Genomic DNA, 16,639 nt, shown 5'->3' with positions numbered 1-16,639 from the left:
TTTTGGGAAGGAGGTAGAGGAGAATTAGAGGCCATTTAAAGGTGAGACTTTGAGGGTGCAGAATCTTTATGTTCCTGTTAGGATAAAAGGCAGGGCCAAATGTTCAAGAGAGCCGTGGTTTTCAAGGGAGATTAGGAAATTGGTTCAAGATAAAAGGGAGGCCTACATTAAATACAGGAGGCAAAGTATGGATGAGATGCGTGGAAGATGCATGTATAGTAGAAAGAAGCTTAAGAAGGAAATTAGGAAAGCGAAAAGAAGGTACAAGGTGGCTATGGCGAACGGGGTGAAAGTAAATCTGAAGGGAATTTACAAATATGTGAATAACAAAAGGAGAGTGAAGGATAGAATTGATCCACTGGAGAATCAGAGCAGACGAATGTGTGCAGAGCCGAATGAGATGGGGGAGATATTGAATGAATTCTTCTCTTCGGTTTTCACTAGGGAAAAGGGTATGGAATCATGTAAGATAAGAGAGGAAAAAGGGATAATTATGGAAAATGTAGGGATTAGGAAATTAGGAAAGGATTAGGAACCTTTGAGGCATATAAAGGTGAATAGTCTCTAGGTCTCGATGAGATTTTCACAGGACCTTGAGGGAATTCAGGGAGGAAATAGCAGAGGCTCTCACTGTGATTTTCAAGTCACTGGAGGGGGGCATGGTGCCACGAGATTGGCGTGTGGCAAATGTAGTTCCTCAGTTTAAAAAGGGCTCTAGGTGTAGGTCCAGCAATTATCGGCCGGTAAGTTTGACGTCGGTGGTTGGTAAACTCATGGAAAATATTCTTAGAGATAATATGTATAAGTATCTAGAGGGACAGGGCCACCCAACATGGATTTGTGAGGGGAAGGTCATGTTTGACAAATTTTGTTGAATTTTTTGAGGAGATGACTAGGAAGATCGATGAGAGTGGAGTAGTAGATGTAGTCTATATGGATTTCAGTAAGGCCTTTGATAAGATTCCATATAGAAAGTTGGTAAGGAAGGTTCAGGCACTAGTATTAATGTTGAGATAGTCAGATGGGTTCAACAGTGGCTAGAGGGTAGATGCCAGAGAGTCATGGTGGATAACTATCTGTCGGGATAGAGGCTAGTGACGAGCGATGTGCCTCAAGGATCGGTGTTGGGTCCCTTGTTGTTTGCCATTTACATTCATGATTTGGATGATGGGGTGGTAAAATGGGTGAGTAAATATGCAGACAATACAAAATAGGGGGAGTTGTGGATAGTGAGGATGGTTTTCGGGACTGCAGAAGGATTGGACTGCTTAGAAGAGAAGGCTGAAAGGTGGCAGATGGAGTTTAACATAGATAAGTGTGAAGTACTTCATTTTTGGAAGAATAATCAAAATAGGACATATGCAGTGAAGGGGAGGGCGTTGATGAAGGCAGAGGAACAGAGAGATCTTAGAATAATGGTTCATTGTTCTTTGAAAGTGGATTCTCGTGTAGATAGGGTGGTGAAGAAGGCTTTTGGTATGCTGGCCTTTATAAATCAAAGCATAGAATATAGGAGCTGGGAGGTGATGTTGAGACTGTTCAAGGTAATGGTGAGGCCAAGTTTGGAATATTGTGTGCATTTCTGGTCACTAAATTGTAGGAAGGTTATTAATAATGGGGAGAGGGTGCAGAGAAGATTTACTAAAATGTTGACTGGATTGCAGAATCTAGAATACAAAGAAAGATTGAGTAGACTGAGTCTTTATTCATTGGCACGTAGAAGGTTATGGGGGGATTTGATAGAGATATTTAAAATTATGAGGGGGATTGATAGAGTAGATGTGAATAGGCTCTTCCCCTTGAGGTTAGGTGAGATTGAAACGAGGGTCATAGGTTAAGCGTTAGGCTGCAAAAGTGTAGAAGTAACATGAGAGGAATCTTCTTCACTCAGAGAGTGGTGGGTGAGTGGAATGACCTTCCAGAAGAGGTGGTTGCAGGTAGGGTCCATTTTGTCATTTAAGTGAAGGTTGGATGACTGCATGGGTGTGAGAGGATTGGAGGGTTATGGGCAGGGAGTGGGAAGGTGGGACTAGAGGAGATCACTTAAATTGGTGCAAACTAGAGGGGCTGAGATGGCCTATTTCTATACTGTAATTGTTATATGGTTATATGAAAATGAACAGGTTGAAGAGTTGGACAGAAAAGTGGCACAGTTGGTGTAGTGGTTAACCCAATGGCTTTACAGCATCTGCCATTGGGACAGGACCCCGGTTCGAATCCCACGCTGTCTGTAAGGAGTTTGTACGTTCTCCCTGTGTCTGCATGGGTTTTCTCTGGTGGCTCCATCTTCTTCCCACCCTTCAGAAATGTACTGGGGTGTAGGTAAATGGGGTGTAATTTGGGCAGCATGGAGTCATGGAACCAAATTGGCTCCTTACAGTGTTGTAAGATGGAGTTCAAGCTGGATAAGTGTGAGGGGATGCATTTTAGAAGGTCAAAATTAAAGGCAGTACACATGGTTCATGGCAGGATTCTTAACATTGAGGAAGGTAACTTGGGGTCCAAATTCATAGATCTCTTAGGGCTGCTGTCCAGGTTGATAGGGTGGATAAGAAGGCCGAGGTTACGCTGGCCTTTGTTTGTTGAGGATTGAGTTCAATAGCCATGCAGTCATGTGGCAGCTCTATAAAACTCTGGTGGACCACACTTTGAGTATTGTGTTCAGTTCTGGTCACATCATTACCGGAGTGATGTGGAAGCTCTGGAGAGGGTGCAAAGATTTACCAGGATGTTGCCTGGATTGGAGAATGTGTCTTATAAGGCAAGGTTAACATAATGAGTGTCTTCTCTTTGGAGTGAAGAAGGATGTGAGGGGACTTAGTAAAGGTCTGGAAGATTATAGAAGGCAAGCCCCTTTTTCCCAGGGCAAGAGTGACAAACCAGAGGACATATGTACAAGGCGAAGATTTAGGGGAGACATCGGGGAAAGTTTTATTTTTACACAGAGTATTGAGTGCCTGGGGTAGTGGTGGAGGCTGGAACAATAGGGACACTTAAAAAAACTGACAGCCATGTGGATGAAAGTAAAATGGAGAGTATGTTTATGAGATAGGGAAGGTTTAGTTTGGTGAGTAGGTTTATATGGGTTGGTATGACATGGGCCGAATGGCCTGGCCTGTGCTGCAATATTCTATGTGCCTTGTCCCTAGACCTTTGGAGAGAGGGAGAAGCATAGAGTGACCACACCTGCTGTGTGAAGATACTAGGCTATAGAGCAGGGAGAGCCAACCTTTTAATTTTTAATCTTTAATTTAGACATACGGTAACAGGCCATTTCAGGCCACGTGTCCGTACCAGGATTGTAGAGTAATTGGGTGCCATGGACACATAGGCCAAAATGGCCTGTGACTGTGCTGTATGTCTAAATTAAAAATGTAAAATTAAAAGGTTGGCCGCCCCTGCAGTAATCTGGAGCGAACTAGGAGCAACATCAGAAGCAGAACCAGAATTTATTGACATGAACAAGTCAAATCATTCGGCAGCACCAGAGAGCAAACATCAATTTAAACCACCGTATCAAAATAAATAAAAATAGAGCACAAAAAGTCAAAGTGATTGTCTTTGATCATTCAGGAATCTGATGGCAGTGGGGAAGAAGCTGCCCTTGTGCCGTTGAGTGCTCATCTTTAGGCTCCTGTACCTTTTTCCCCGATGGTAGCAGAGCATGGCCTTGGTGGTGGGGGTCTTTGAGGATAGAGGCTGCTTTTTTACGACACTGCCTCATGTAGATGTCCTCGATGGAGTGAAGTCTGGTGCCTGTGATGCCGCTGGCCGAGTTTCACAATCCTCTGGAGTTTATTCTTGTCCTGAGCTCCATTTCCAGGCAGTGTTGCAAGCAACAGAATGCTTTCCACTGTACACTGTAGATGTTTTTGAGAATATTTGGTGACGTACCGAATCTTCTCAGATACCTTACAAAGTATAGCCACTGGCAAGTCTTCCTTGTGATTGCATCAACATGCAGGCTCCAGGACAGATCCTTGATATTTGAAGTTCTTGACCCTCCCCATTACTGAGCCCTTGATAAGGACTGGATTTTCTCCTGAAGTCCACAATCATCTCCTTGGTTTTGCTAATGTTAAGCAAGGATGTTGGTGTGACACCATTCAACGAGCTGATCTATCTCCCTCCTGTATGTGCGTGAGGAAACAGGTTTGGTAGGTCTCAAAGGCGAGGACTCTGAACATAGTTTAGATTTGGGAAGGATTTTATTTACAGAAGGCCACACACACACACACACACACAAACAAAACTGGTACATTCAATGATCAGGGAAAAATCATTATGTTGCCCCACCACCCCTTGACTCAGTGCAGGCATAGCTCTATGCTACAAGGGACACTAATGAAACACTCCAAACTCTTTTAACAGTGCACATCTTACCAACAGTTAAGCATCTTACTAACATCTTACCGGCACCTTTGCACATTTCTAGGCCTGGAGTGAAGCAGGATGGTCCCAGGCTGGCAAAGAGAGAGAGAACAAAGAAACAAGCCCACATCTGTGGCAGGAGGGTAATTAATTACAATAGCCAAGGCCAAGTACAAGTAGGCTGGAGAGTGCAGTCCAGGTAATTTACATGTGTCCAACAGCAAGGTGTGCACTAATGGGTGGGGCGGAATCAAACCTTGATTGGCAGCTGGTGTGTCCTCTGACTAGGTAGGGGACAGTGCTGTCACATGACAGCCACAACCTTACCCAATACTGCTTCCTCATTGCATTTTGTGATTCTGCCAATAACTGTGGTGACAGAACATTAGAATTGTTCCTGGCTACACAGCCATGGGTGTAAAATGAGTAGAGTAGTGGGCTAAGCCCACGTCCTTGGGGTGCACCTGTGTTGATAGTGAGGAGGAGATGATGTTTCCAATTTGTGCTGACTGTGGTCTTCTGATCAGGAAGTCAAGGATCCAGTTGTGGGGGGGGGGGGGGGGGGGGTTGGTTACAGAGGACTAGAGTTTGAAACTTATTGACCAGCACTGAGGGAAATAATAGGGTAGAAGGCTGAGCTGTAGTTGATGAAGAGCAGCTGGTAGGCGAGTTGAGGTTGTCTAGGTGATCCAGAGCTGAGTGGAGAGCCAGTGACATTGCATCTGCTGTGGAGTGATGGTGACATTTGGCCAATTGCAGTGGGTCCAGACTTTTGCTTAGGTATGTGTTAATTTTGGCCATGACCAGCACACCTGTCAGGAGAAGTTTATGGCTTAACGTGCAATAAGAATTCCAAAAGATACACAGGGTTTATAGGTTAATTGATCACATGAGTGTATCTTGTTGGTGCTCTCTTGTTTGTCTATTACCGTGCTGTATGTCTAAATTAAATTGTAAAGAATACGACCACAGAAATGTGTGTGAAACAGTGATTACAGAAGTTGATTAGTACCTTTCCATTGGCAGGCTGGAGACCGTGTTTGGAACCTCAATCAGACAAGCAGAGTTGGAGACCAGACTGCAGTACCTGAAGGTAAACCTGTGGGGCGTGATGTGCTTTCACTTTATGTGCACAGAGAATACTAAATATGACTGCAATATCATCACATTTGCAGTAAAACAGAGAGATCTGGGAATACAGACATCATTTCCTGAAAATGGCATTGCTGATCGATTGAGATGTAAAGAGACCTGCTGGTAGACTGGCATTCATAAATCTGAGTATTGAGTATAGGAGTTGAGATGTAATGATAAAGTTTATAAGACATTGTTGAAGCCAAATTTGGAGTATTGAGTGCAGTTTTGGTCACCTAACTACCGATATCTGGCACACGCTCTGTTCTCGCTGCTGCCATCAGGAAAGAGGTATCGGTGCTACAAGACTCACACCATCAGGATCAGGAACAGCTGCTTCCCCTCCACCATCAAACTCCTCAACGGCAAACTTAGTTATGACTCTTTTGCACTTTATTGGTTGAGATTTTTTCTCCTATCTGTACAGTCAGTTGTGGACCTGTGTTTATTTGTTTACATGTGCACATTATGTACAGTTTTTTATTTGCATTACCAGTAAGTGATAATTCTGCCTCACCCGCGGGGAAAAAGAATCTGAGGGTTGTTCGTGATATCATGTACGTACTCTGACAAGAAATCTGAACTCGTTACAATTGGAAGAGTGCAGAGATTTACCGGATTACTGCTGAGACTTGAAGAACTGAGTTACAGGGAAAGATTAGGACTTTATTCCCTGGAGGGTCAGAAGATGAAGGGAGATTTAGAAGAGTCAATATTATGGGGGGGGGGGGGGGGAGGTAGATGGAGTAAATGCAGGGAGGCATTGAGGGTAGATGAGATACAAACCAGGGCACATGGGTTAAGGGTAAAAGGGGAGGTGCTCCCAGCTGAAGTGGTGAATGTGGGCTCCATTCTGACATTAAAGAACAATTTGGTAGGCACATAATGGGAGACGTATGGGTTCAGATCAGTAGGACTAGGCAGAATAATAATTTGGCACAGATTAGAAGGGCTGAAGGGCCTATTTTGATGCTGTAATATTTTCCGGTTCGAACAGGATCTGAGATGAGGACAAATTCTAGAGGTGGCCGGTTCCCAGACAAATGATTTATTTGGCAGTAGCAGCTTTGACAGATGACATGAGTTGATCTATAAGAGATTGAGGTGGTAAAGCCATACCAGACAGAGGTTGCAAGTGATTTTCCTATTGATGCTCCAGATGCTTCTTCCGTCCTGATCTCAGGAGTGCTTTACTCTTCAGTGCCGTGTATGATCTCATCTTCAAATTGGTCTAATTAGAACCAGGTCATGTGACCTACCTGCACCACCAGGGTTCCGAGTGGGAGAAGATCACAATGTCACCCATGGATCTGTGTCAGTGAGTTATAACCCTCTACTTCTCTTGCATCCATGTGCCTGCCTAAGCATCTTTTAAATGTTCCTCTGGTACTAGACTCCACCAACATCCATGACAATGTATTCCAGATGCCCACCACATTTTGTGCAGTTAAAAAAAAAACCCTACCTCAAACGTCCCTCCTAAACTTTCCTCCCATGGCCTTAAATAGATGTCCTCTGGTGTTTGCTACTGTTCCCCTGAGGAAAACTGTACTGGTTGTCCACCCTATCTATGCCTCTCATAATTTTGTACACCTCTATTAATTCACTTTTGCATCCTTCTTTGCTCCAAAGAGAAAAGTCCCAGACCTGTTAAATTTGCCTCATAAGACACGTTCTCCAATCCAGGCAACATCCTGGTAAACATAGATTCCATATCATTCCTGTAATGAATCAACCAGAATAGAACACAGTATTCCAAGTGTAGTCTGTCTAGAGTTTTATAGAGCCTCAACATTCCCTCATGAACTTAATTCCCTGACTAATGAGGCCATCATATAACAATTACAGTTCGGAAACAGGCCATCTCTGCCCCCCTAGTCCGCACCGATTTAAGTGGTCTCCACTAGTCCCACCTACCTGCTCCCTGTCCATAACCCTCCAACCCCCTCACATCCATGCACTCATCCAACTTTCTCTTAAATGACAAAATTGACCCTGCTGCAACCACCTCTTCCGGAAGGTCATTCCATTCAGCCACCACTCTCTGAGTGTTACTTCTAAACTTTTTCCCCCTAACCCTTAACTTATAACCCCTCGTTCTAATCTCACATACCCTCAAAGGGAAGAGCCTATTCACATCTACTCTGTCTATCCCCCTCAAAATTTTAAATATCTATATCAAATCCCCCCCCCTCAACCTTCTACGCTCCAATGAATACCATAGACCTTCTTAATTACCATATCAACCTGGATAGCATCCTTGAGAGATTGATGAATTAGGCCCCCAAGGAACCTCTGTTCTTCCACACTGATAAGAATACATTAACCATGTATTCTGCCTTTAAGTTCGACCTTGCAAAATGCATCACTTCACACATCTGGATTGAACTCCATCTGCCACATATCCACCCAACTCTGTCCATACTTTGTGCGTTGTCTTTAAAGCTATCACCTCAACAGCCTTTTCCCATTCCACGAAATATGGAGCCATGGTTTGAGCCACTGGCCTTGACCGAATGGGCCCCTTGCATAGCCGAGGTGAGGAGATCCCTATTTAAGATGAACCCACATTACGTCGTGCGGGACCAAACATCTGTGATCTGGAACTAAAGGACTGCAGACCAACTGATGGAGGTCCTTACGGACGTCTTCAACAGATTTCTACAGCAGATGCTCAAAGTATGGTGGAGGTCAGTGGCAGAGCGTCATTGAGGCCTGTTATTGTTGCCCTTTTTTGTACCGGGATGATGATGGCTGTCCTGTAATGGAATGGATCAAAGCACATGTCCCAGAGTTATTGGATCTATTTCAATTCGCCTATGGATAAAACTGTTCCACTGATGATGCTATTGCCTTGTCCCTCCACTCCATCCTGGCCCACCTGGAGAATGATGCCTCATACATCAGGCTGCTGTTCATTGACTTCAACTCAATGTTTAATATAATTATTCCCGAGAGGCTGGTGAAGAAGCTGTCCTCCCTGGGACATGACACCTCTTTCTATAATTAGATTCTGGATTTCCTAATGGAAAGAACACAGTCTGACCTGGTTGGCAGCAGCATTGGGGTACTACAGGGCTGTGTGTTCAGCCCATTCCTGCTCACACTACTGACCCACGACTTCATCGCCAGATCTGGCTCCAACAGTGTCATTAAATTTGCAGATGACACCACAGCAGCTGGTCTCATCTACAACACCAATGAGATGCACTAGAGGTGGAAATCATGTGAAATGGTGCCAGAAGACCAACCTGAGTCTCAGTGTGGACAAGACGAAGTAGGTGACTGTGGATGTCAGGAAGACCAGGGATGACCACCCTTCAGTAGTGAAGATGGTAGAGAACACCAAGCTCTTCAGACTTCACTTAAAAAGCACCCTATCCTTGACACACAACATCTCTTCACTTGTCTGGAAGGTGCAACAGTGATTGCACTTCCTGAGAAGGCTAAAGCGGGCAAGGTTACCAGCCACCATCCTGTCAACTTTCTGCAGGAGCTCTATCCAGACCATCGTGGCCGGCTGCATCAGAGATTTTTATAGTTGCTGCAGAGAATTGGATCAGAGGTCAATCCATAGGAACATAAAAACGGATCACGGAGGACTCATTCCCCCCCCCACACTGATGTGATCAACTGGGATCACTGTTTGAAGAGTGCTCAAAAATTAATTGGGGAACCCTATCTCCCCACATGCAGCATCTTCTAGTTACTCCAATTGGGAAAGAGATACAGGAATAGCAGAGCCAGAACAATCAGACTGAGAAATAACTTCCTCTCCCAGGCAGTGAGACTGCTGAACAATTGAATGAGTTGCTCATACAAACCCTCCAAGACTCTACTATTTATTCAACAACAGGTATTTTTATACATGGATATAGATACTGCATATGTATCATTTGACTATATGTGTTGGCGTGTTTTTACTTCGAGGACCGGAGAAGACTTTGTTACTCGGACGAGAATGACTTGAAGAACCTTAGTATTCTCCCCCACCACCCCCATCTGCTACCCCCCTCCCCTCCCCCCCTGTGCTCTTTGAAGCAGGTTGCCTAATCAATTCTGCCATTTTCCAAATTTCTGACCTATTTGCTGCACTTGTGTTGTTGATTAACTTGGTAGAATAGTATATTAACATCAATCTCTCACTGATTGTAGAATTCAGGAGAGCTATACAATCCAGTGATCATTGGGCATCAGAGGTGGAAAGGGTGAGCAAATTTAAATTCCTGGGACTCACCATCTCAGGACCTTTCCTGGACCCATCACACTTATGTCACGTTGAAGAAAGAACGTCAGTGCCTCTACTTCTTCAGGAGTTTGCGGAGGTTTGGTATAATATCGGAAACCTTGGCAGATTATATTGTATTTTATATTATATATAGGTATGTTTTAAAAGGAGATTGTGTCAGATTTTTTAGTGTAGGTCACATACAAAGAATTCAAAACAGATCTTATTTAAAATAGGCACCTTTGCAAAACTTTTGAAGAATGCCTAAAGAGACTGTGGAGTAATGGATTATATGTTTGGAAAGCAAGAGATAACAAACTTAGAAAATTGGGTCCATTGACACAGTCTGAGTGCAATTTAATGTTCTAAGAGGGTCATTTGGTTTTCTCTGTGAGAGAGAGGGAGAGAGAGAGAGAGAGAAAATTCAGTTCTACAGTTCAACAGGAGCATCTACATTTCAACAGGAGCAGCTGGGACTGGAACATGACACGCTGGCAAGCTTGTGGGAAAACCCCATTTTGATGACTAGTTCCAAGCCCTTGTGATCCATACAAGAGGAGTTGGCTGGCTGTATAATGTTTCACCTGAAATACAGGAAACCGAAAAGGAGCTCTTGTGGTGACCTGAAAGAAAAAGATTATCACCTGGAAAACCCTGAAGGGGCAAGTTTCTTTGGCAAGGCACTGACGTGGCTGATCAGAAGGAATCAGTCCAACAAGCAACAAATCTCTCTCTGAAATCCAACTAGAACCTTCCTGAGCGACAACCATTTACCTTTTTACTAGAACCTGGTGAAAATTCATAAATGTTAAATTATGTGCACAGTATAAAAATTGCCTGATACCAGTGAACTTGGAGGAGTGAGAAGTGAGATTGGACTGTGAATCAAAGAACTTTTCTGAACTTGTATACACATTTACATACACGTGCGCTTAGAAATAGAAGGAGATTAAATTAGGTTAAGTTAAACATAATAAGTTAAAGATTGATCATATTTTCATGTTTAAAGATAATTAACTTTTGTCTATGTAACCATTTGTCATGATGAATTTCTATTGCGGCTGGGTTTTGGGGACCTCTGGGCTTGTAACATTTGGGGGATTGTCTTTTTGGGTTGAAAATTTGAGTTTTGGGAACTTAAACGTTTAGAGTTTTTGCGATTTACTGGTTAATTGGTTTTTCCAAGCTAATTTAAAGCTTGGGTGTGTGGAAAACAGCACCATTGGATATTAGTACATTTTTGTCTCAACCATCACCTGCAGAGCAAGTGAAAAGAGGAATTGATGGTTATTTCTAAGGCATTAAAGCTGACTGAAGTCCAGCATTGGATGAGGAAAATACAAATACAGAGGATTATATTATAGTGAAATATTAGATAGGTAAGAAAGAAAATTTTCCAGAGGATAGATCTGTTGAATTGCAATTGAAAATGGAGAACTTGAGGGTGGAAGAAGAAGGAGAGAAATGGAGAGTGTTGGACAAAAGAGAGAAGTGGAACTTTGAGTTGCAGAAACAACAACATGAAGCAGAGGAAGCTGAAAAATGGAAGAAATATGTGTTAGAAGGAGCTGAAAAACAGAGGGAGGAGGATGAAAGATAAAGAAAATATGTCTTGGAAAAGATTGAAAGGGACAGACGGTTTCAATTAGAGAAGTTAAAAACTGAGATGGAGAGAAGAAAGAGAGCTGAGGCGGTAACTCCTGGGCAGAGGTTTTTGGCTAGTAGAGAGGGAAATCTAGTGCCTCCTTTTGATGAGGGAGCTATAGATACATATTTTCAGCTTTTTGAAAAGGTAGCTGAGAGCTCAAGATGGCCAAAAGAAAAATGGCCTCTTATGCTCCAAAGTGTATTGAAGGGAAAAGCACAAATTTCATCCTCTAGTTTGACTACAGATCAAGTGGCAAATTATGATATTGTTAAACAAGCAATATTGAAAGCTTATGAGTTGGTTCCAGAGCATATAGACAAAAACTTAGGAGTTTGGTGAAAACATGGAACCAATCTTATATGGATTTTACTTTCGGTGTTTTGACTGTTGTTGCACCTCAAAAGGAATAAATAATGATTTTGACAGATTGAGAGAATTGATATTAATTGAGGAAATTAAAAGGTGTATTCCAAATGAGATTAAATTATACCTGGATGAGAGAACCAGGTATAAGAACATGATGTAAGAACAGATGTAAGAACATGGCAGCAAATGGCAAGATCAGCAGATGAATATGCCCTGATTTACAAAAACAAATTTCAGAACAGTGAGCCTGTTCGGAGGGTTAATGTGGAACAGATTAGTTAGCCTGTTCAGATGGTTAATGTGGAACAGATTAGTTAGCCTGTTCAGATGGTTAATGTGGAACAGATTAGTTAGCCTGTTCAGATGGTTAATGTGGAGGAGACTGGTAAGTCTGAAATTAAGTCTGGAGAGAATGTTAAGAGAAAAGATGAAGGTAAGGTAGGAAAGGACAGAACTTCTGGATTTCCATGTCATTTTGTAAAAAAAAACTTGTCATGTTATTGCGAATTGTTTAATGTTGAAAAAGAGATGAGAAATGGAGGTTTTACCAGAAGCATGTATTCAGACAGTTGAATTTGATGAGAACAGATGTTCCAAACCTGGTAAGGGTGTTATGGACATTTTTAATCCTTTTGTGTTAGTGGGCTTGGTTTCAGTAAAGGAGGGAGAATCACAGGTTCCAGTTAAAATTCTTAGAGATACTGGGGCTGCTCAGCCACTGTTGGAGAATGTTTTAACTCTTGATCAAAGGATGGACACAGGGGAGACAACTTTGATTAAAGGTGTTGAAGGTGAGGTAGAGACAATATCTCTTCACAATATTGTGCTAAATTCAGAATTAGTAAAAGGACCTGTTGTAGAAGTAATTTTGAAGTTACCCATGCAGGGGATCTCATTTTTATTAGGGAATGATTTTGCAGAGGATAAAGTTGGGTCAGTTTTGAGATTAACAAATTGGCCTAATAAGGATGAGGTTAGAGATGATGGTGAGATATTTCCTGCATGTGCGGTAACAAGGTCTATGACTAAAAAAATGATGAGAGCTGAAGAAGCTCCAGTTGATAGAGACTTACCCAGTACTTCTGAAGTACTTTTGAAAGAGCAGGGTCATTGTGAGAGTAAGAATTTCTCTTTGTCAAGGAAAGAGTTAATTCAGCATCAGAAAATAGACACAGATCTTGTTGTCTTAAGCGACAAAACAGTAAGTGAGCAGGAGATTAAAGAAATATCCCATGGATATTAATTGAAGGGTGAATTGTTGATGAGGAAATGAAGACCTCTTGATATTCCTTCTAATAAAGAGTGGTGGTGGGGGGTGTGATTCATCAGGAAGTTGTTCCTAGAATTTACTGGAATGAAATTTTAAATCTAGCCCACAGTACTCCTTTGGGTAGTCATCTTGGTGTAAAGAAATCCATGAATAAGATTTTGAAACAATTTTTCTGGCCTGGTTTGAGGAAGGATGTTGTAATCTGGTGCAGGACATGTCATTTTTGTCAGGTAGTGGGGAAACCTAACCAGGGTCCTCCAGTGGCTCCATTACAACCTATTCCTGTTGTTGGGGATCCTTTCACTAGGGTTATTGTGGATTGTGTAGGTCCCCTGCCGAAAACTAACTCTGGGAATCAGTACTTATTAACAATTATGTGTACAGCCTCGAGATTTCCAGAAGCTATACAATTAAGGAATATTAAAGCCAAAACAGTTGGTAAAGGCTCTGGAAAGATTTTTCACAGTTTTTGGATTACCTAAAGAGATCCAGGGTGATCAAGGATCTAACTTTATGTCTGGGTTGTTTCAGTAGTTGATTTATGAGTTGGGAATAAAATGGATCACTTCGTCTGGGTACCATCCATCATTTTACTCTTAAAAATATGATGAGGATTTATTGTCTGGAGAATGGGAAAGATTGGGACAAATGTATTCATTTATTGTTGTTTGCAGCAAGGGAGACTGTGCTGGAGTCATTAGGGTTCAGCCCTTTTGAAATCATGTTTGGACATCAGGTTAGAGGACCTTTTAATGTTGATAAAAGAACAGTGAGGATGTGCAGTTGGACTTGCTGGATAATGTTTCTAAATTTAATGATCGGTAACAAAAGTGTGGACTTTGGCTCAAGAGAATTTAAAAATGGCTCACGGTAAAATTAAGCGTTTATTTGACAGGAAAGCTCAAGTGAGGAATTTTAAGTCAGGAAGTAAAGTGTTAATTTTTTCCCAACTCATGACAATCCTTTGAGAGCTAAATTTTCAGGACTGAATGATGTTAACTATGTTGTAAACACTCCAGATCGAAGGAATAAAACTCAGGTTTGTTACATAACTATGTTGAAACCTTATTATGAGGATAACAGTCTGTATCAGAGGTGTTAGTTGTTGACAGTGTTGAGGAAGTTATGGATCATAAGATTATGGATATTTGTTGCGGCAGCCCTAAACATTTTTGTGGACTACCTTCAGTCTAAACTGAACTGCAGGCGGTCCACAACAGTGGGTTAATGAATAGCATGCATTTTCAAGTCCCGCCTATTTACTTATTGGACTGCCAATATTCAATGTAAAACCGCATAAGGAAATAGAAATTTCGAACTTTGGTCATTCATAAATGAACGGCCACTCTGCAAGGTAAGAAAACACTTTGAATGGGAAGAAAACATAAATTCTATGTAAAAAAAAAAACCACATAGCAGGGTTCTATGTGCTGTCATGTATATCTTCTTCTTTGGCTTGGCTTCGCGGACGAAGATTTATGGAGGGGGTAAAAAGTCCACGTCAGCTGCAGGCTCGTTTGTGGCTGACAAGTCCGATGCGGGACAGGCAGACACGATTGCAGCGGTTGCAAGGGAAAATTGGTTGGTTGGGGTTGGGTTTTTCCTCCTTTGCCTTTTGTCAGTGAGGTGGGCTCTGCGGTCTTCTTCAAAGGAGGTTGCTGCCCGCCAAACTGTGAGGCGCCAAGATGCACGGTTTGAGGCGTTATCAGCCCACTGGCGGTGGTCAATGTGGCAGGCACCAAGAGATTTCTTTAGGCAGTCCTTGTACCTTTTCTTTGGTGCACCTCTGTCACGGTGGCCAGTGGAGAGCTCGCCATATAACACGATCTTGGGAAGGCGATAGTCCTCCATTCTGGAGACGTGACCCATCCAGCGCAGCTGGATCTTCAGCAGCGTGGACTCGATGCTGTCGACCTCTGCCATCTCGAGTACTTCGACGTTAGGGGTGTAAGCGCTCCAATGGATGTTGAGGATGGAGCGGAGACAACGCTGGTGGAAGCGTTCTAGGAGCCGTAGGTGGTGCCGGTAGAGGACCCATGATTCGGAGCCGAACAGGAGTGTGGGTATGACAACGGCTCTGTATACGCTTATCTTTGTGAGGTTTTTCAGTTGGTTGTTTTTCCAGACTCTTTTGTCTAGTCTTCCAAAGGCGCTATTTGCCTTGGCGAGTCTGTTGTCTATCTCATTGTCGATCCTTGCATCTGATGAAATGGTGCAGCCGAGATAGGTAAACTGGTTGACCGTTTTGAGTTTTGTGTGCCCGATGGAGATGTGGGGGGGCTGGTAGTCATGGTGGGGAGCTGGCTGATGGAGGACCTCAGTTTTCTTCAGGCTGACTTCCAGGCCAAACTTTTTGGCAGTTTCCGCAAAGCAGGACATCAAGCGCTGAAGAGCTGGCTCTGAATGGGCAACTAAAGCGGCATCATCTGCAAAGAGTAGTTCACGGACAAGTTTCTCTTGTGTCTTGGTGTGAGCTTGCAGGCGCCTCAGATTGAAGAGACTGCCATCCGTGCGGTACCGGATGTAAACAGCGTCTTCATTGTTGGGGTCTTTTATATGTCATGTATATACTCTGATAATAAAAAAGGTTTGTTCTTTTTCAGCAAACTCTGCAGGAAAAGTGGGAGGAGTACAGGTCACTAATGGTCCAGGAACAGAGACTGGTTCATGGTAGGTCGACTCCTCATTTTCCTTCTGTGTGGTCCGTCTGGGCACTGGATGGTAGCTGGCTATCTTGAATAAACTGTAGCTCAGGCAGTATGCAGCAAGGATCAGCTTCATTTTAATAGTGTGGAAGAAGAGATGGGCATTGGGGTCCACATCCACAGATCTCTCAAGATCACCTCCTAGGTTCTGGAATAGTTATGATGGCCTGCAGTCTTCATTAGTCTGGAAATGGAGTTCAAGAGTCATGAGGTAACGTTGAAGCTCTATGAAACTCTGGCCAGACCACACTTTGAATATTGTGTTGAGTTCTGGTCACCTCATTATAGGAAGGAGATGGAAGATTTGGAGAGGGTGCAGAGGAGATTTACCAGGATGTTACCTGGATTGGAGAACATGTCTTATGAGCCAAGGTTAGCAGAGGTTGGACTTTCATCTTATGAGCGAAGAAGTATAAGAGATGACTTATTGGAGGTCTACAAGATTATGAGAGGCATTAATGGGATGAACAGCCAACACCATGCTCAGGGCAGGACCAGCAAACACCAGAGGACATCTGTACAAGGTGAAGGCAGAATAGTTTAGGCAAGATGTCATGGGTAAGTGTTTTACACAAACAGTAGTGGATACCTTAAATGCATTGCCATGGATGGTAGAGGAAGATGGTACAATAGAGCATTACAGCACAGAAAATAGGCCCTTTGGCCCTTCAGGTCTGTGCCAAACTATTCTGCCTTGTCCCGCTGACCTTCACTCAGTCCATAGTCCTCCATATCCCTTCCATCCATGTACATGTCCATATTTTTCTCAAATGCAAAAACTGAGCCTGCATTCACCACTTCAGCTGGCAGGTCATTCCACACTCTCTGTGTGAAAAAATTCCTCCTTATATTCACCCTAAACTCTTCCCATTTTACCCTGAAACTCATGTCTTCTCGTTTACCAAACATCAGTGGAA

General features: G+C 42.9%; 1 protein-coding gene across 1 annotated transcript in view; it reads left to right on the top strand.

Moving 5' to 3' along the window:
• Nucleotides 1-16,639, top strand: part of tamalin (trafficking regulator and scaffold protein tamalin) — a 53,478-nt gene that overhangs the window by 28,756 nt on the left and 8,083 nt on the right. Inside the window, exons 6-7 of the mRNA XM_069919181.1 lie at nt 5,398-5,464; nt 15,621-15,687. Of these exons, the coding sequence (XP_069775282.1) occupies nt 5,398-5,464; nt 15,621-15,687 (134 nt within the window). The remainder of the gene's footprint in view (nt 1-5,397; nt 5,465-15,620; nt 15,688-16,639) is intronic.

This window comes from Narcine bancroftii, chromosome 2, assembly GCF_036971445.1.
Source record: "Narcine bancroftii isolate sNarBan1 chromosome 2, sNarBan1.hap1, whole genome shotgun sequence".
Lineage (NCBI taxonomy): Eukaryota > Metazoa > Chordata > Chondrichthyes > Torpediniformes > Narcinidae > Narcine > Narcine bancroftii.
The sequence above is the reverse complement of the archived record's forward strand: the minus strand, read 5'-3'. Positions and strand labels throughout refer to the sequence as shown.